Raw genomic sequence first — 19,980 nt, 5'->3', positions numbered from 1 at the left:
CGAGGGGGCGCGGCCTACCCGGCCACTCCCCCGGCGCCTGGGCCGGCGGCGAGCGCCGCTTCTCTCCCCTCCTCCGTCACTTCCGCCGGCGGCCGAACCAGACGGCGCTTCCTCTTCCGCTGCTGGCTGAGGTGTCTCCTCTGTCACGACCAGCTGGTGGGTTCCCGCTTTCGCGGCCGGGCTGCGGCGTCTTTCGTGGCCCGTGTCCTTTTCTTTCCGCGGCTGCGGGCCGGTAGGCCGCCCCGGTTGTCCGGTTGGTCGTTCACACCGGAGGCCAGGCGAGCTTTCCTTCGCCCCGGGGGTGGAACTGGTTCGCGGGTTGTCCGGGGATTACGGTGGCCAGGCTGCTCCGTGCGGGACCCCAGCGCTTTGCGTTTAGGGTCAGTGCGGCAGTCCGGAGAAGGGGGCGCGGCGGGCGGAGGCTGTTAGTTCCGGGGGCGCCCCGCCTGCGCCGTCTCCTTCCTCTGGGCCTCGCCCCGCGCGGCGGGGCCTTCCGGCGGCTCCCGCGGGGCGGATTGGGCTCCCGCAGCACCTGAGCCCGGTTGACCGACCGCTTGGGCTGCGCGCGCGTCGCGGCCCGTGCCCGAGCCGAAAGGTCCGCTCGAGGCAAGGGGAGGCCGCGGCTGGGGCTCCTGCCTTCACGGGCGGATGCAGGCGCTGGGTAACTTTGAGAGAGTTGCTCTGTGTGTGTGTGTGTGTGTGTTGCTGTGTATGTGTATATAGGTGTGTGTGTGTACCTTTATATAAATATATGTGGGTTGCTGTTTGTGTGCATGTGTATGTGTGTGTATATATATATATGTTGCTGTGTATGTGCGTGTGTGTATAGAGAGAGAGAGAGAAGATGGTTGCTCTGTGTGTATCCATATAGCCAAAGAGCTGGTGTTATGGTGGCTTAAAGATTAGCTTATTTGTCATGCTGTGTAAGTTTTCTTCATGCTGAATGGTACAGAAAAAATATGTGGAGGTCAGGTAGGCTGAGAAATAAGTACTGGTGCAAAGGTTATACAGGGAGCTTGGTGCTCAAGTGGATGTTTTTTGTTTTTAATTACAAAAATTTGAATTTTTTTTTTTTGAATCTTATTTGAATTCTCTGCTCTCTGGACCACACTAAACTTTATTTGGAGCCATAGGTGCATCTGGGTTTCTAAAGCTAAGGTCAGATATTACTATTTCCCAGACCTGCATAACTAATTCTTCAGAGGTTATGGAGTCATGTCCAAGATAGGCTACAACTTGACACAATCTTCTTAACTTTAGGTGCATCAGAAGCTTATTTGAGATTCCACTCCCGCCTTGCTTATTGTTCCTGATTTCCTTCAGCAGTGCTGTTATAAGAGAGACTAAATGCATTTTCAGGCATTAAAAGGAGGCTTTTCGCTGCCATTAGTTATAATGCATTCAGAATTAGAAAAGGTGCCAAGTTGGGGATTGTGATCTCCCAGGAGACTTCATTCCTGCTCCTAATGGTTGATTATTTCCTGAGTGTTCAATATTGTGTTTCTGTACCTAATTAAAAACCAAGAAATGCCTTGATATAGTAGTAGTTAGTATAGTATGGTAAAAGTACTCCTTGATATGTCTGTCTCAAAATTACTCGGATCGCTGGCAAGACTTTGAAGATCAGTATTTCAGAGTGGCAGTATTTAGTGTCTGGCAACTTTTGCAGAGTTGCCAGGAATGCGGTGAATTATTCATAGTTGTTTGATGTGTTGGTATCAGGTAGGTGGATAACTTGAGCCCATGAGAAGCTTATTGTCTTTATATGCTTGGTGAGAAGGCTCTCCTTCAGCTGATGTATCTTGCATTGGTAGGTCTGTTTTGCTGTTTAAACCATGATTACCTCCCTAATGCACCGAAGTGGCAGAATCCCTCTGACCTCCCAAGACTGCCAAGTCAGAGGTGTTGAGGAGGTACAATCCTGTATACAGTAATGTCTTCCATATATTCTAATGCTGTTTTGTGATTTTCTGTCTTGCTAGCTCCCTTGATTGTAACAGGCCTAGATCCTTGTTGTAAAACTGGACCCTGGGTGGATTTTTCCTTCTGCCATACATCCTTTCTTTTTATTGGTAACTGTACAGAAACCAACAGCTGGAAATGATCAAGAAATGAATATCTTTAGTTTGGTTCAGATGAACAAGATGACACCACCATCAAAAGAGCATAGGAATGGCTTAGTTCAGCTTTTCCCATATTGGTGCCTTCCAAAATGTGTTGGATTTTATCTCTCATTATCCTAGCCAGCATGGCTTTTCTTGGGCTGGGATGATGATTGAGGAGAAGCTGGAGAAGGCTGCAACTCCTTTGATATCTGAAACAAGTTTCGTTGACTACTCTATGATATTCTGCCGCCTCCACAGCTGATCTAAGAGACTGATTTGTGAGATGTGTATGGACTGAGTTCCAAGCCAGCCAAATGGGAGTCAGTTTAATGCTTGCTTCTCTTTTCCACTGCCACTAAAATACATACACGAGGCCATTTTTAAGCAGCTGTTTAAAAATATTCCCCTCCAATGAGCTTTTTCAATTACTTTCAGATTTCTTAGTGAGGTGTTTCCATTTAATGAGTGTTTAATTGATGAGTTTAAGGATGAGTGTTTAAGGAGCTGTAATGGTTTTACTTATAACTATATTGTTTTATCTGGATTGTTAGGCAATCCAGGTGCTACTTTTAATAAAAAGTAGCGGCAGACAGAAGCTACACAAATAATCCTTATTGCAGTGATGTGGGATATTTCCGGAATATTTTCTTGCCCTAAATGAATGGATTTTCTTTTCTTTTTAACTTTACTGAATGCGCATTGTGTTAATTTGAGATCCTTCTTAATGGTTTTTTTTTCAGCTGACTGAAATACTTGGTTAGGACAAAATAGATGATTAAAAGAACAGTAAAGAATTGGACTGGGTTAGAACACCAGCATCAGTTAACAAAGTTCTGTTAGGATGAGGACTAAAGTCAAAACGTTTTCAACTATTCTACATATAGATTCATGGTCTTAAATTGATTTCCATAAATGCGTTCATGTGTAATTGTTTTGTCCCGTATCCAAAAATGTCTCTTGTTTATTTTAATGTACCAGCACTGTTTGACTATGACCCCCTTGAGGGAGCGAAACTGATTGAATGGAAAAGAAGGATTCCTCCAGTCCTTTGCTGGGAGCATTGGCCATCTGACTGGGGCCTTTGGGTCTCTGAGCACAAGGCTTCCTGGCCGGAAGAAGATGTTTGCAAAATTGAAAAAGAAGATTGCTGATGAGGCAGCCACTGCTCCACGGCCCGGGGGGCCAGCCAGAATGCCCAGATCGATCAGCAAAGAATCCGTCACGTCAGTAGGAGCAGACTCGGGGGATGATTTCGTAAGTGTCAGAGATGGGGTTCAAATAGAGGCCAGAAATCACTTTTTCCCGACTCGAGTTCTGTTTGGATAAAGCCCTGAGGATAAAAAAGACATTTGAAAGATAGCTCGTAAGAGTGATTCATGCTTCCTAACATTGGCAAAGGGCTGGTCTGTTGAGGATGCTTATAAAAACATAAAATGGGTTGGTGCGTTCCTCCCCACTTAGTCCTAGAGGTAGATTAGTCCATGAAGAGTTGATTCCCTTCTCCTTTAGAAGCCATTTTAGCAAGGGGGAGGGGGCAGGATCCAAACCTCTTTGTCACTGAAATGTACAAACATCCTGGGCTGGTCCATTCCAGAAATTAATCTGAATGTATCTCTGTGTCTTCTGCCTACCAAGCCATCTGATGGAAGCAGCTCCAGAGAGGACCTCTCCTCTCAGCTGTTTCGAAGGAATGAACAAATACGGAAGTTGGAAGTCAAGCTCTCTGGTATGTTTCTTGTTGTACTGGGTGCTAGTTAAAAAACATGGGTACTCTCTTTCATCCCTTACCACTTTTGAAATGAACGATAGTCAGGAACTGTAAGTTTCTCTGATTTTAAAGCTGTAACACTTGGAATACATGGATAACTCCCAGAAATTGTTTTTTTTATTAATTTCACTCCTGCAAGTGGACATTCTTACTGTCTAGAGCCCACTTCCTTTTATTTTAATGTATCTGTGGGTTAGATTTATATGCGATTTTTCCTCCAGCAGCTCAAGGCTGTTCATACAGCACTCCAACCTCCACTTTTCTCCCTGTGGCAACTTTGTGAGGCCAGTCAGAGAGTGTGAGTTGCGCAAAGTCATCCCGTGAGCTTCCACGGCCTCAGTCCTAGTCAAGCACCCTCACCACTATTCTGCCTTAGCTCTGTTTCAAAATCCACGCTACTCTCAGCATAGCTACTGCTTTCCTATTGTGTGAGGAAGTGGCGGGTGGTCTGGGGGAGGGAATTCCTGCTGGAAAATCTGAAAGGGCTATTTGGAATTGGCTGTGCTCCAAAGGACTAGAAGCTGTTTGGAGGGGGGCTTTCAAATGCAACTGTCCCTTTTCTTACATCATGGGGAAAACGTGGTTCCTTGTTATTGGCAAATCTATTCTGTCTTGTCTGCCTTCGTTTTTCCGGTGAGGTAATAATGGTGATACCTTCATTGTTATTAGCGTGGTGTTGAAGGAGGCTGGCCGATACGATCCTCAGACTATAAAATCATTGTTCCTTTTCATTTGTATTTTAAAATCTCTCATTCCCTTTTCTCTTTGTCTACCCATAACTGGTTGGTGCCACCCTGTCCTTCCACTCAGATTATGCTGAACAGGTCCGAAACTTGCAGAAGATTAAGGAGAAGCTTGAAAATGCGTTAGAGACACATCAGGATTGTATGTACCCATCGTTTATTTCCCATTTGATAAAGAATTAACTCAGAAGGACAATTTCAAAATAATGTAACATTTGACAGTATCATTCCAGGATGTAGAGGCTGCTTATTTGCTGGGCTGCTGTTTATTGAAGTTTTATAAAATATATCAGCTTGTTTTGCACTCTGAAAGGACATGGAGGAGTTCAGTATTATTTCCCTGGGGTAGGATTTGTTTGTTTAAACACACACTGCCCCTTGAAGCTTGTCTTTAATGGAATTACAGCTTTTGAAAATGAAATGCTTTGTCAGGGAACACTGGAGCCAAAGTATGGTTTAACAAAACAAGAACAGGCCTTGTGTCACACTCTGCAGCTTAGGGCTGTTAATTCTAGATTGGAAGCAAAGGCAGCCTGTTGTTGGCTTTGAAACTGATTTCCCTGAAACAAATCCAGCATGCCAGAGAAGTGGTGAATGAGAAGAGTCCAAACTTTGTTTTCATAATGCTAAACCAAAAAAGCCTGCCAGTGAGGGACTTACCCAAAGGTCAGCAGTTTGGAAAAATGGGGGCAGTGGAAGCCCCAAAGGTCTCCTATCAAAGGACTCCTGTTCCTCTCCTACCTCATGGAAAAGCAATGTATCAGTTATAGAATATAGGTAGTCCTCGTTTAGCGACTGTTTGCAGTTACAACAGTGATGAAAAAGTAACTTTATGACCAATCCTCACATTTATGACCTTTGCAGGTCTGTAAAGCAAAGGAAAACTGAAGTCAGATCATCAAGACAGTCATGGTTTAACTTAGCGGCCACCTTGCTTAACAACTGAGTTGCTGGTCCCAATTGTGGTCGCTAAATGAGGATGACCTGTATATGCTTTGCATTTCCCAGCAAAGTCTTAGGGGAGCAAATGTGGGCGAAAAGGAGCTTGGTGAGCTGCTGCCAGTCAAAAAAGATAATATTGGACTGGTGGACTGAGAGCTTGACTCTGGCAAGGCAGTTTCAGTTTTTCCCTAATGGGTAGGTCTCAGCTTTCATTCAGGCACAGCCCTGGTTTCACTACAACTCGTGCCTTACGTTATTGCCCACAGCCTTTGTGAAGAAACTTCAAGAGCAGAACGAAACACACCAGACCAGCATAGCGAAGATGGCAGAAGGGATGACCTTGGCCCTGGAGAAGAAGGACCAGGTAGCTTGTCCGTGGTGTCAAGATGTTCTACCCTGAAGGTGGGCCAAAATCATTCAGGGCAGGCACAGATTTTCCTGAATGCTGTGACCACCCAGGGAAAATTGTAGAAGCCTGTCTAACCACGGCTGTGTAGGTGTCAAGGCAAATGTGCTGAATTTCCACTTTATTTTTTGTGATTAAAATAATATTTTTTAAGTAGTTCTAAGCTTATGAAATCCTATCTTCCACATCCCAGCGGTTTGCAGGGACGTCTCAGTCTTGGACTGCGACGTTCCTTCCCGCCTCTCCCCAAATATGCGCAGAGGAGGGCGAAGAGGCAGATTAGGCTTCATGCAAAATGCATCCAGGAGCAACACTTTGCTCCTACTTGGTGAAAGGAAGGAGTGAAAGTATTTGCAGGCCTGAGGCTTCTCCTGTAATGGCATCCATGGCTGCCTGTAATAACCACATGCAGCTGAGACTTTAATGCTCAGAAACCTTTGGGGTTTCTCAGCAGGACATAAGTGCTGTTTCAAGAGGGGAATGCTCGCGTAGGACTTTTACCCACCTTGTTGGGGCACTGAGTTGTCCTGGGAGAGAAACCTCCCCTTTTTTCCCCTTAATAATTTCCTGTGGGAACGCTTCTTCCCTCAAAGACTATCCCTTTAAGGAAGGAGGCCTCTCTGTGATGTAATAAAAGCATCTCTCTCTCTCTCTGCTGCTTCATGATGTCAGAGCAGCTGTTTAAGCATTGAAGTTCTTTTCTGCGGGCTCTGCCGGGTTCCTTGCTTTTCCTTTATCGAGCTTTCAAGGCAGCCCTTCCGCTGTGCCTCTGTCTCTTGCCGGCGCTCAGCCTAGCTGTGCTGATGTTGACTTGTCCTTTTCTTCTTTCCCAGGAGTGGCGGGAAAAACTGTCTCATCTTGAAAAGGTGAGGAGCTGGCTTGAGACCAAGTGCGGGCAGGTTGGTTTTGGAGGTCTCTGGGAGCCCTAATTATGGGTTTTGGGGCCCCAGGCACACTGGGGGGCTCAGATGGTGGACTTCCGTGTCTCTAAGAGGTGCTGTAGAAAGAAAGAAGTTTTGCTTTGTTGTGGATGGGGGTCGAAGGGCTATGCTTCCAAGTGACCCACAAGAGAGGGCTAGATTAGCCTTGGTGTCTCTCCCCAAACCTTTTCAGGTGCCTTTTGAAATGCTGCATCTTGTGAGACTGGAAAGCATTTGCAATGGTTCCCCCTCCCTCCCTCCCTCCCTCCCCAGCTCTTCAAACATGGTTAGGTTTTGCCCTGAAGTTGAGACCGTCCTTAACATTTTTTTTTTTTGGTCCTTCTTATGTATTGGCTGCTAAACAGGAGAGGAAACTCCTTTCAACCCAGTTGCAAGAAATGAGAGAACAGAGTTTGAACCTGTTCCAGAAGAGAGATGAGATTGACGAGTTGGAAGGTTTTCAACAACAGGAGCTTGCAAAAGTCAAGCACATGGTGAGGCTTCCCAAGTCGTCATCCTCCAGGCTGGGGCATCTTGGCTGGGTTTCCAAACTTTTCTTTGGGATGGGGTGAATGGAGCCCTGTCCTCTGGTTCCAAATGCTCTGGGCTCACTCTTACAAACTTTCTCTTCTACCGATTGTAATGCTACATTGAATTTTGCCTTTCTTTTTTCTAGGGGTGGACAAAACCTTTAGTTCCACCCTGTTTTTCATGCAGATCCCCCCCGAAGTCTCCAGTTGAGTGCATGAAGCCTTTCCAAAATGCTTGGAGTGGTCTATTTGGAAAAGTTTCAAGCTCAAAATGATTTGGAAGACATGTTTTGCACACCCCTACTTTTTTTTTTCCCATCGTAGCATTCATCTGAGGGTAATACGCAGGAGTCACAGAAAAAGCAGCCTTACATCCAATTGAAACGTTTAGTTCTGTGTTGATCTACCTCAGTGTTTCTCAACCTCAGCCACTTTACGATGTGTGGACTTCATCTCCCAGAATGCTCGCTGGGGAATTCTGGGAGTTGAAGTCCATACATCTTAAAGTGGCTGAGGTTGAGAAATACTTGCCTACACCAACTAATTACAGATGTTTGGGCTTTCAAGCAGGTGTTTTTATGCCTGGGGATGGCAAGTGTCTTTAAGCTGCTGGTTTGCTCTTAACTTTAGTGGTGGGATTTTGGCTTTTGAGTCAAAAGACAAATATTCTGCTGACCTGAAGTCTGCCTAAACCTCTGAGTTATCTGTCCTTCCCCTTACCCCAATGATGCTGGGCTGAGAGAACCCCCCGTATTAAGCGTCTCTTACTTTTAAATGGGTTCCTTGTAAACATCTAGCTTCTGAAAAAGGAAGAGTCCCTGGCCCAGATGGAGCGAGAGCTGGGATCCTCCACTCAGGAGTTGCTGCAAACACGAGAGGAGCTGCAGGCCTCTCAGGCCTTGTCCTCACGCCTGTGCAGAGAAGTTCAGAAGCTGCAACAACAGCAGGTGGACCTGGAAACGGAAAGGTAAGAGAAGGACCCTCCACCTGAGCTGATTGGGAGAGCAGCCTGAGATAGGCGGAGAGGATGGGTATGGGGACCTGGGTCATAATACCAACTCAGGTGTAACTTTCACTAAGTGGAATCCCTACACTTGCTCGGAGAAGGTAGCAATGAGGGAAGTGGGGCTGCCTAGTCTCTGTGGCTCCTTCAGCATCAGCCTTTCTGGTCAGCAGGCAGGATGAAGCTTCCTAGGTGGCCAGGCCAGATGCACGAGCCCCAGCAGCCTAACCTGATGTGAGCATCTTATTTTGGGAGTCATGCTTCAGTGAGAAGTTGGCGAACAAGTCTTCTTTCTAAACTGAAAGAACCTATTATGGCCTTGACTATAGGAAGTCATCCTCCTGCCTCTCTAGATGTTTATTGGTGAAAAAAAAACATCTTCTGTCGTTGCCATGTCATCGGTCCCCTCTGGACATTGACCATAGGTCATCTTGAGTAGTTCCAAGGTGATTGAGAGAGGGTGAGCCTATATGATTCTCTCTCTGATGTTGAATGTGAGTTCTCTGGAAAGACTTTCCTTCTGGCTAGGAACAGGGAGATCTCCAGGCTTTGGACTTGGACAGAAAGGAGCTGAGCAGAAGCTTCTGAATTTGATCTCTGGTCTGTGGGTCAAAGTTCCTCTTCCTACTTTTAATGCAGGGATGAGCTCAAGGACGCCGGGGAGAGTGCAGAAAACAAGATCACCACCTTGGAAGAACGGAGCCAAGAGCTGCAAGCCTACATCCAGCGCCTGTCAGTAGATCTGAAGAATGTACGTTGAGAAGTTCTGGGTGCTGCCTCTCAGGCCTTTCTTATCCCCTCCACTGAGGCTGGCACCCTGATGCCAAAGCTGCCCAACCTCTGGGAAGAGGGTACCTCAGATGGCATGCACAGCTCTGCTCAAGGGTACTCCTCCCAGCATATTCACTCTCCTGCTGGATAATAGGCGGACAAGCAGCTTTTTGCAGCTCCTAGATAGAAGGCTGTAGTTCCTCGGAGGAACCGTTCAGTCTTAGTGGACCGGCTTCTGCAAGTGGTAGGCGGGGCCGGTGGTAAAAGCAGGGGCATCTCTCCCCTCTGTTTCTCATGCCCTCTTCTGTCTGCGGTTAGGATCACCCAACCAGCTATGACAGGGTTGGGTAGTTTGTGGTCAGCATGTTGTGGGAATCATAATAATTATAGGATTGGCAGAGGGTTCTGCGCAGTAGCTTGAAATTCAGTTGAGGGACAAGGCTGTGGGTTGCCCACCGCCCTTAAACAAGAGTAGGCACTTTCTTTCTTGTAGATGGAGTTCAGCGTGCCTTAAAGCATCAGAGACCCAGGAACAGTTCATGTACGGGGAGAGGTAAAAACCTTTGGCCAACGGAGTTGTCATCCCAGATGTTCCAGATTAGATTTCAGGACCTTTTCCTTTAACCTTCTAGGCTCAGCTTGCCACCTCTGGTTCTGAAAAGCGCCTGGAGATGCTGCAGGGAGAACAAGAATCTCTGAAGCTGGAATTTGAAGAGCAAAGGCAAAAGGTAGAGATCTCCAGCCATTGGCCTTAAAAGTCAGGAGCAAGTGGACTTCTAGAGTAGGGATTCTCCTGCATGTTTGGGCCCCGAGGAAGGGCCGGGTCGCAAAGTAGGCAGACAAACTGGATATTTATAGATGAAGCAAGCGTCAGATGAAAACAGTGTGAATGTTTAGTGGTTGGAGCTCATATTCTCTGATGTGCTTTGCATATGCCTTGCTTCTTCTTTCCTGCTTGGGATGATGGCCAGAGCATCTCATGAGTCATACATGGCAGCACTGGAGAATGAGATAACAGAAACAAACCACTGGAGAGGTTGTAGCTCTTCTGCTTTGCAGAAGGAAGGGGCCTGATGTGACCGCAAACCTTCTTTCAGGCCGGAGAATGGAGACCCCCTTGTAGGGCAGGGTGCCCAACAGCCTCTCTAGCAAACGGGCTGCCAAGCAAGTGAAGCATCTCATCTGTGTGTTCAAACAGATGGTTGCCCAAGCAGAGGAGAAGACCCAGCTTGTGGGTCAACTGCAAGAGAAAGTCGCCCTCTTGGAGAAGCGACTAGAAGGCAGCCTCTCTGGGGATGAACATTTTCGGGAGCTGTTCAGAGAGGTGAGTGGGGATTGATCGCGGCAGTGGGAAGAGGCAATTGAGGGGGGTGCTGAGAGAGCTTTGCAGGCCTTAATCTCACAGACTTCACAGGGTTTGATTCTCCCACCACGACACCAGCCTGAGATCCAGGAGTTCTTAGGCAAAGACTGCTTTGGTTTCTCACTTCAAGTGAACGCAGCTTGTAGAGGCCCAGGCAAGTTCTGCACAGGGCCATCTTGACTAATTTCCTATTGGAAATCTGTCCTGGGCTCCATCAACTTTGAAATACCGAAGATGGTTTCTTTTTGACACAGCAGGAAGTATGTTAGCCTGGGCTGATGGATCTCAGAAATCAACAGAGGGAAACTTAGTTTGAGTTTTCTACTCATCCCCTTTTGGCAAATTTCATCTGATTAGCTCAGTTCCCTTCGGCTTGCTGCTTCCCAAAAGTTGGGATCTGCAGCCCCTATCATCCTTTGCCATTCCAGCGGAGAATTATGGCAGTAGAAATCCAAGACCTCCAGCATACTGAGTTTGCTCATCTACTTCTCACCTTTGTTATAATTTGGATAGAGTTAACAAGACAGCATGGGATAAGGCATAAAGTACTCCCTGATTTGATTTGCACCAGCTCTATTTTGTCATGAGTGTTGTTTAGTGTTTTTAATTGGGTTGTATTGTTGGTTGTTTCACCATCAACTGCTGAGGGGGTAGAAGGAAAGTGTATACATAAGACTGTTCGTTCATTTTCAACCTCTCTAGAAAAGCACTTTAGAGCAGAGCCTGGAAGATACGCGACAAGAGCTCCTGGCAGCCCAGACAGGTCACAAGGAGAGCATAAGTCTCATGGAGACTCAGGTAAGGGCAGGCAAGGTGACTCTTGCCAGTCTGGAGTGTTGATGGGCAGGAAGGGAACAGATGACATGACTCATGTTTCTGGGGATAATTGTTCTTGGCTTGGTAAAAGCAAGAGATTAATTTTAAAGAGGAAGTATTCAGTGCCACTGGTTTGCTCTGGACATATTTGAGGTTCACTGAGCATGTACAGGGTTGCCTTTGCTTGGACTAGTTCTAGATCTTTGGAGGCCTTGAGGGCTGAAGACCTCTTTGTTGCAGCATTTCAAACTTGAGCTTGAGAAGATGTAAGGTCCTCGCTGTCTAGCAGAGCAGCACAAAAGATGTAGTTCAGCCTTCATGGATGGACACAATTGCGTTAATGAGTTTTCCCCATCAGTAGAAATACTGCCTGAATTTCAGGGAGAAGATCTCTGAGGAGGGACACACAGGGAGGGACTGTGACATGAGGCCTTCCACTTGCTTTCATTGTCCACGTTACCTGAACAACACAGCCATTCATGGTTGTGCTGTGGATCTTCCTTCACTCTTTCTTGAGTGGAAGCTCCATACAGGATGTGTGTCGCTTTCCAGATCAATCAGCTGAACTGCAGGTTGGCCACTGAAGAAGCACGTCTGAGTGAGAAGGAGGAGTCCATCTGCCATCTCCAGGAAAGCAGTTCACAGCAAGTAAGTGCCGGGGTGTTCCCTTTCTCAGTAACCTTGCAGAGTGGGAGGGAGAGACATGAGGAGCTAAAAGGGGCAGGAACCAAAGAAGAACAATCTCTTGTTTTTGTAGCTGAAAGATTTGGAACGAGCCCTTCAGCTTGCCAAAGAGGCAGTGACCAAGAGCCAAGATGAGATCAAGGATAAAGAATTGCAGATCCAAAAGTTGGTAAGCTCGCGACATTCCGTTCGTGGTAACGTCGTACAAAGATTCTTGATAAGCAGTGCATTAATGGAGAGAACAAGCAATATGGATCTCAGCCTGAAGTTAAATGATCCTCAGTAACTCAGTGAGGTCCGCAAGCCAGTCTTGCCCTGAGTCTTCCGTGAAACTTGGTTCCCTTCTCATGTGCCTTGGCCTCAGATTCTTCCTCTGAGCACTTATGTGCCCCATGGAGTGCTGGAGTTATCTCTTTCTTTCTTTCTCATCAGCAGGCGGATCTGGAGTTGGAGAGCATTAAATCCCAGGAAGACCTCTCTTCAGTGCGGTCTCAGTGGATGGAGCAGGTCGGGCAGCTAGAGAGGCAAGTTGCTGCCCTTGAAGCTGCACAGAAGTTGGAAAGGGGGGCTGCCCTGCAGAACTCGGTGAGTGTCCCTTTGTCCTTGGTCTTCTGGCTGATCCAGTTTCAAAGCTCTCTCTGACCCACATCATCAATGCAGCTGCTTTTGCTTGCATGGAGGACGGATAAGAAGACCGAAGGGCCTCATCCCCAAACACTTTCTTGTTGTTTAGTTTTTGATAAGCATGGTCTCCCCACTTTCAACTTGGGCAGCATGCAGAGTAGAAATTCTCTTCAGCCGGGCAGTTCCATGTGTCCCTTTTCCTATGCAGAGCCAGCTGGAGAAAGAAAACACCGAACTTAAAGAACAGTGCAGAGATTTAGAACGTTCCTTAAGGCAACAAGAGTCTGAACTGGAAAGAGTCAAGGTAGGAGCCAAGTTTTTTAATCATATGGTGCCTATGTCCAGCAGGCCAGCAGGAATTGTGCCCTTTGGGTCATTAACCCCAAATCTTTGAGATGTTACTTTTATTGCCTACCTCCAGAGGGAGGATCTATCATTGGATAAGAATATCAACTGCTTGGTGACTGAAGATCTGTCTGCCTATCCGTCCATCCACCCACCCACCCATTCATCTGTCTGTCTGTCCATCCTTCCATCCCCCTCTCATCTCTCTCTCTCTCCCCACCCACCCATCCACTCACCCATCCATGTCTGTCTGTCTGTCTGTTTACCTAGATATATAGATATATAGATATATAGATATATAGGGAAGAAAGATTTCTGGTGGCCCAACGTTGATAGTTCTGATACTTGGGATCAGGGAAGCCTCTCCTGTGGTATAAATTGGGTACATTTCTGGTGGTCTTCTCCCCCTCCTGTTTGTGGTTGCTGGGAATTGTCTGTCTTCTAACCACAGAGTTCTTGCTACTTTGCAGGTGGAATTGAGCAGCAGTGCTGAGATCATCCAAACCTTGGAGGAGACCCGGAAGCAGCAGGTGTGGAGCGTATCCTGGCTCAGAGGCAGTCTGAGCTGTGCTTTGAAATAAAGACTGGGTGTCCCATTCTGACAACTCATCTACCGTTTTTTTCTGGGGGTCAGGTTGCAGATCTGACCGTGTTGTTACAGGAGAAGGACCAGCAGATTGCAGACCAGACAGACAGTCTCCTGAAACAGGAGGAAGAGGCCAAGTCCTTAAGGCAAGGTGAGACCATTTCCCAGCACCAGCAGAGCGAGCATTTCCTTGGTCCTCTCAAAACCTGTCATTTCCTGTGTCTGCCTTCTCCCTTCCATGGAGCTCCACCTGAGCTTGCTGTGTTGACCATCGTTAGCATCATCCAGGTTTTAAATTTGTGGACATCTTAAATTGGAAGCAGTTCTTACTTGTTTACTGGTGGTGTTTTTGAATATATTTTTTAAAAGTGTCATTACGCCACATGCCGTCTTTGAGGAGAAACAAGGGCTTTCATTCAGGGCAGAGGACCTTTCCAGCAGAGCTGAGCCTCCTGAATTAGAAGTTCAAAGCATAGCTTGTAAAGGATGTGCAAGGCATCTCATCTTCCAGGCCACACTTTCCAAACACTTCCTCTCTCTCATTCCAACAACGATGGCCCCAGTGCTTCATAATAGTGGGGCATCTCTCAGATGCACTTCAAGCTCAGCCCACATGTGGGATGGGAGTCTCTTTGCACAAACGGAACAGCATGAGAGTTGCCAGCACAAGCAGAGGCCAAACCCCTCGGCCATGAAACTCTCATTTGCTCATGGGTTGTAGGAAAGAAGAACAAACAATAATATAAAATCTTCGGGTTGCTTTGAGAGCTCCTATGCTTGTAGTTAGAATGTCAGACTGAGAGGCAAGAGGTGGGGTTAGATCTCCAAGTAGCTCGGCAGCTCTGGTTATCTTAAGTAGCTTGCTCCTTGTATATACCTTAGACTACATCACAGGGTGTTCTGAGGATGAAGTTGTGTTCTTTGGACACCGAGTGATCCTCTCTTTGCCCCATCTTGAGTCAGGGCCCAGAAGTGGCTTCTCCCCAACGAACTCAGGGTTCACTGTGTCTCTTTTTTCCCAGAACACGACCTGCTTCTGCTGCAGGTGCATCAGCTGCAGTCATGCCAAGGCCAGGCCGCGGAGAAGGAAGCAGCAATGGAAGAACAGCTGCGGGTTTTCCAGACGCAGCTCCAGGAACAGCAAGAACGCCTGTTAGCCCGTGAGAAGCAAGTGAGCGAATTTAATCAACAGGAATTTCTGTTCTGCCTGTATCTTTAACAGGTTGAAGGATCTTGAGGATAGGATGAGGGTATGACTTTGGTTCACTTTGGCAAAATGCAGTGGAAGAAAAGCTAGAAAGCAACTGCCTTCATACCCTACTTGGAGTCTTCCCAGAACCATTTAGAAGATTCCAGTAGACTATACCACCCACTTTGGTTGATCCAGAAATATCTTTTTTGTTCCTCCTGATAGTTGCTAGGAACTGTTCTTAGACTACGTATGAATTGATACTCTTGTTGTATGGATGGCTTTGAAAGGACATTTAGGTAAACCCATGGAGGATCTGGTGTTCATGTTGACTTGTCATAAAAGCCCTAATCCCATCTGTGGGTAGGGATCTACAAGAGAAGTCCTTCTTGTGGATTTCCCAAAAGTAGCGTAGCTCACTGGATGCTGTACTCCATAAGCCATTTAGTTGGTGTGATGTAACAAACGTGTCCTCCCCAATCTGGTGTCCTCCCTTGGCTGTGCCAGTTGTGATGATGGAGGTTGCGATTCTGTATATTTGGAATGAGAGGGCTGGAATGAAGATTGATCTTGTGACTGAATTCACACACAGCTTCCTTTTCTGGATCTGCTCCAGCATTACTGAACTCCGTTCTTTCTTCTTGTTGGCCAGGCTGCAGTGTTAGAACTAGCCTCTATGGCCTTGGAAGACCACTTGCATCTCTCTGAAGATGGGGAGGCTGAGCCCAATGGAGAACTCGTTTCCTCAGATGTAATCCAACTGCAGAAGGAGAACAGAGACCTGGAGCAGCAGATTGCAGAAAAAAACAAGGTGAAGGCTCAGTTTCTCTTGGCACCTATTTTTCTGATCCCTCCTCTTCTCTGATAACCTGTCTCATGAGTGGTTCCCTTGCTTTTCTTCCAAGAGTAACTCAGATGGGCTTTTTTGCAAACACAGAGCCCCCAAAGAGTTATGGGGGAAGCCAATTGTACCTACAACATTTCTGCATAGAAAGGTGCATAGTATCACAAATACTTGAGCAAGATGTCCTGGAATTTTCTACCTCCTACCAAAAAAAAAAAAAAAATGGCCATCTCTGTTTCTCATTTATTGGGTAGAGTTTGTGTGCTCCAGATTTAATGAATTTAATGTGCTCTAAGCCTCTTCCATCATGGCTCTTCTGGCCAGGAGTTGTCTGGAGGGCCACCTTTGGGGTTCCCATGTTGGGTGAACATAGTCATTGTCTTTTGTGAACCTGGTTTTTGGAGTTAATTTGTGGGAACTCGGTCCAGATGCCATCAAACATGGATCTGTTTTCATTCACATTACCTTTGGACAGGCAACAACTCCAAAATGGCCCTCTCCTTCCTGTAGGTAAAATAGCAGTTTGGATTATGGATTTGCCCATTCACTTCTTGTCCTGCTTCCTCAAGGTGCTCAGTAGCTTTTATTGCAGAGTGTATAATTGGAAGGCCAGGGGACTCAAGATCTCCTTTCCCTTTTGTCCCCCACTAGATGATAAAGCAGCTGCAGCAGAGAATGGCAGAGCTAAAAAAGACCTTGCAGAAAGAACTTGTGAGTATAGACCCCTCAGAATAAAGTTTGTTCTAACCAAACTAGTGTCTTGGCTTTCATGCTTCAGCACCATGGGTTTGTGTGTCTATCTAGCATCCATGCACACAAAATATCCAGTTGCCTGAGAATATCTGTTGGTTCTCTTTGGTTGTGATGGAGGCCTACAGACATTGGCCACCAAAAGAGGGTTGGTTGCTGTATGTTTAGACCAGGTAGTTCTCCAAGTAGAACAGCACCATCTCAGGGTACAGTCCAAAAGGCCCTTATCAATCAAGAGGTTTGCTCATCTGAAAAGCTGCTGTTCCCCGTTAGCCTGCCTGGGTTTTGAGATCCTGAGAAGATAACTCTGCATTCTGATCCACCAACATCTCAGTCATGTTTGGCAGGAATTCAAGAGAGGCCTCTTTGGGTGATTTTAGGGAGGCAGAGATGACTTTAAGTAGACATGTTGATTACTGTAATTTGATTCATGCTCGTTTCGGTCTGATCCTTGCATTTTTCCTGGTGTTTTCTTATATTATACTGTCCTGTTAGCTGTCTTGAGCACCACTTAGTGGAAGAGCACAGTACAAATGCAATTAATTCTGTCACATGATTTGTGTAGATTGATACCTTGGGGTTTTCTTGGTGCAGTGTTAGGAGCCTTACGTTGAAAACAGTCTGGGGACTGACACAGCCTTTGCCCTGTAAATGAGGTGGTGTTTGCACCGCGCCTGACAGTCGGTTTCATTTTGCTTTTCAACCTAACCCTATTTTTCTCCTTTCAGAAAATTCGACCTGATGGCGAAGTCCCTGAAGTACCCACGGCTGCCTTGACTGTAACAAACAACTCCGATCTGAGCGATTCCCGGGAGATAAACTTTGAGTATCTTAAGCACGTGGTGCTAAAATTTATGTCCTGCCGGGAATCGGAGGTAAGGGAAAAAATGTTTTGATGATCTTGTTGATTTATCTTCATGGCTTTTGGGCCATGTTCGGGGCATTCTGTTCAAGATTGGAATTTCATTCATTTTCCAGTGTCTTATTGAAAAAAGTAAGGAATTCAAATTTAGATAAGAAAATCGGTTGTTTACCTTGACAAAATGCCTGTATTAGAAATGTACAGTATATTTCAAAGTTGGACCATTTGCAGTAAGGTTAGACCTCCCAAGTCAAAAAGAGACATTTTTAGATCAGAAGATGTTGCCCTTTAAATTTAATTTAATTTAAATTAAATCTTTAATTTACGTACATGAAAAATTACCCGTGAGTTCTGCAAACCTCTGCCGGAAATTTGGAAGAGAAATTTATGTATTTATTTTTTTAATGCTAAGAGCCGTTTTTCTGGTCAGCTGTCTTTAGTGGATCGATGATCCAATTTACAGACGTGGTCCAAAACGCCCCATTTTTGTAACTTGGTTGCTGTGGCATTTCAGGCGCTTCACTTGATCAAGGCTTTGTCTGTGTTGCTCAACTTCTCTCCAGAGGAAGAAAACATGGTCAAGGAAACCTTGGAGTACAAGGTAAGGGTCCACTGATGCTCTGATGCACACACACTTTCGTCACCCAGCTGGTGTGGAAGGAAGTTGTCTGTCCCAAGCCACCCGTTGCACTTTTGCTACCACTTCCACTAAAACGCTTCTCAGAAGAGGCCATTTGCATGCTTCAAAAGGAGGGTGAGCCGCCGTTTCCATCTTGGGGCCTGCTTTGTTTTGTGATTGTGTCCAGTCCCCAGAGGAACACTGGTGATTTATGTGATTTATATCCATTATTTTGTACAACTTGAGGCAGCGCACAGTACGCTCCTCTCTCCTGTTTTCCCAGCAAGAACCCAGTGAGGTGGTTGGACTGAGAGGGACTGACCCAAAGCCACCCAACCAGCTTCCGTCTTAGGGGAAGACTAGAACTCACCGTCTCCCATTTTTTAGTCCAGCCCCTCCACTCCTTGGATGGCTCTGAAACAGATAGGGCTGAAATGTTCTCTCTTCTTTTACAGGTCTGAGGGGGGAGGTTTCAGAGAATCGGTAAAACTAGCAGCTGCACGATTCAATGCCTAATTCTGGGTGGTCTCCCCCCCTTTTTTTTCAGATGTCCTGGTTCGGGTCCAAGCCACTTCCGAGGGGGAGCATCCGACCCTCTATCTCGAATCCGAGGATGACGTGGTCCTGAGGCCCTACCAGGGTGTCCTGCTCCTTCGCCTCTGGTTGTTGGGTTTTGTGGGCCCCCCCCCCATGAAAAGGTGCACCTGACAATGGAGGTGTGGATTGCGGTGACCACAGTATTTTGTGTACCATGAACTTTGTGGGGGAAGACGTTTACAAAGCTGACCTGTAAAAGGGGCCTCTTTTGCCCCAACTTTGTGGGACGAAAGGGTTACAGTGGTGGCAGTCTGAGCTGCCTTTTGGCTTCTGCAGGGACAGATGTCTCCAGCTATGTACAGCAGGGGTCTGTGGGTGCTTGGTCCTTACATCATTCCTGGTGATGTGTAATCCATCGGGGACGGAAAACAGCTTTGCCTTCTCAGACTGCTACATCTGCCCCCCACCCCCCACCCCAGCTTATTAACACTACACCATGGTTACTGATACACTCAACCGAAGCTGGGAATGGCATGCTAGGTTTCCAGTGGGAACCAGCTCAACTTTCTACAGAGTTGGCCAGCTTTTATTTTTCTTAAAGAAAAATGGTTTTAAACGGGATTTCACGGTGCTCTAGCTTTTAAAAAACAGATGTGCTGGTGAGGGGCACGGTTAGCCACCTGTTCGACAAGTGGGAACCAGAAACCATGCGCCGTTGGGCGTGGCGCCCAAATCATAACCCCTTGACAGGTTTGTACGTTACACATGGTAGGTTCTGCTTGATGGTGAGGAGTAAGAAGCGGAGACAGGCTAATTGCAAACAACTCTCATCCTTAGCAGGAAGCGTTGACACAAACCTGTATGACTGCTTTTAACAGATGGGTGCATTCGCACACTCATCGAACCGGCTCCTTAGAACGGCAGAGTTAAAGAGCTGTGTTTTTTTTCCTGAAACCAAAAGCCATGCCTTTAGAGAAGAAACAGCCCTGTTTTTACTAACCAGCGTATTTAGAGATGATATAAACGGTGCAGCGGGCAACTCTTTTAAAGACTGCTCATTGCAGTTCTACACCACTTCCTGCATATTGCTAAGCAACAGTATCTTTGCCAGCTGCCGTGTCAGAAAAATTCCACTAGAAGTGGACACGCTGGTCGTCTTTACTAAGATTCAGAGTGAAACGTGGGACGCTGGCCAGATCTCCGAGAGCCGGCATTCTGTAGGAAAGCTCTTAGGGAAGAGCCTGCAATAACCTTTCCGTCGAACTGTTGTAAGCTGGCAAAGCAAGAACAAGTGTTGTAGCAACTAATGCACTTTTCCTTCCTTGCACAGAAAGAACATAAACTATCCCGGAGTATGCATATAGAAAAGCCTTTGTGGATCCCTGGGTAGGCCATTCATTCTGTGTACATAATGGACTCTTACGATGTGATGGCTTAGAGAGACCTAATTTGTGGTGCAATACATTTTTTTTTGATGAACCCTTCAGACTAAACGATTGACCTTCTTGCTTGCTCCTTTTGCGGTGGGCCCTTAAGGAATTAAGCTGGGGAATTCTGGGAGTTGAAGGCCACA

The 19,980-nt window shown here is 46.5% G+C and overlaps 1 protein-coding gene across 3 annotated transcripts; it reads left to right on the top strand.

Moving 5' to 3' along the window:
* Positions 1-20: 20 nt before the first annotated feature.
* On the top strand, positions 21-19,886 carry GOLGA1 (golgin A1). Of its 3 annotated transcripts, XR_015797298.1 has the most exons (25): positions 21-156; positions 3,084-3,359; positions 3,741-3,831; positions 4,684-4,758; positions 5,825-5,922; positions 6,798-6,831; positions 7,239-7,378; positions 8,212-8,381; positions 9,057-9,168; positions 9,821-9,916; positions 10,387-10,512; positions 11,254-11,349; positions 11,920-12,015; positions 12,125-12,220; positions 12,484-12,636; positions 12,884-12,979; positions 13,491-13,550; positions 13,655-13,757; positions 14,629-14,777; positions 15,448-15,606; positions 16,291-16,350; positions 17,118-17,264; positions 17,766-17,852; positions 18,418-18,586; positions 19,738-19,886. XR_015797298.1 is itself a non-coding variant. In XM_015888011.3 (24 exons), the coding sequence occupies exons 2-24, from the start codon at positions 3,225-3,227 to the stop codon at positions 18,496-18,498; spliced, it is 2,448 nt and encodes an 815-aa protein (XP_015743497.1). In that variant the 5' UTR covers positions 21-156; positions 3,084-3,224; the 3' UTR covers positions 18,499-19,886. The 3 variants fall into 3 exon arrangements, 2 of the variants coding, with proteins under 2 accessions (XP_015743497.1, XP_088003152.1); XM_015888011.3 differs by having other exon boundaries at positions 6,798-6,830; positions 7,250-7,378; positions 18,418-19,886; XM_088147026.1 differs by having other exon boundaries at positions 18,418-19,886.
* Positions 19,887-19,980: the final 94 nt, after the last annotated feature.

The sequence above is a fragment of the Python bivittatus genome, unplaced genomic scaffold, assembly GCF_059951505.1.
Source record: "Python bivittatus isolate LINGU-HERP-01145 unplaced genomic scaffold, Pbiv_v1 ctg000160_np1212, whole genome shotgun sequence".
Taxonomy (NCBI): domain Eukaryota; kingdom Metazoa; phylum Chordata; class Lepidosauria; order Squamata; family Pythonidae; genus Python; species Python bivittatus.
This window is presented reverse-complemented; position numbering and strand designations above follow the sequence as displayed.

Bases quoted from the DNA above. Each gene is read 5' to 3' on its own strand.
- GOLGA1 (XM_088147026.1), top strand. From the start codon at position 3,225: ATGTTTGCAAAATTGAAAAAGAAGATTGCTGATGAGGCAGCCACTGCT. The intron at 3,360-3,740 runs GTAAGTGTCAGA...CTGCCTACCAAG, and splicing joins CAGACTCGGGGGATGATTTC to CCATCTGATGGAAGCAGCTC. The intron at 7,379-8,211 runs GTGAGGCTTCCC...GTAAACATCTAG, and splicing joins TTGCAAAAGTCAAGCACATG to CTTCTGAAAAAGGAAGAGTC.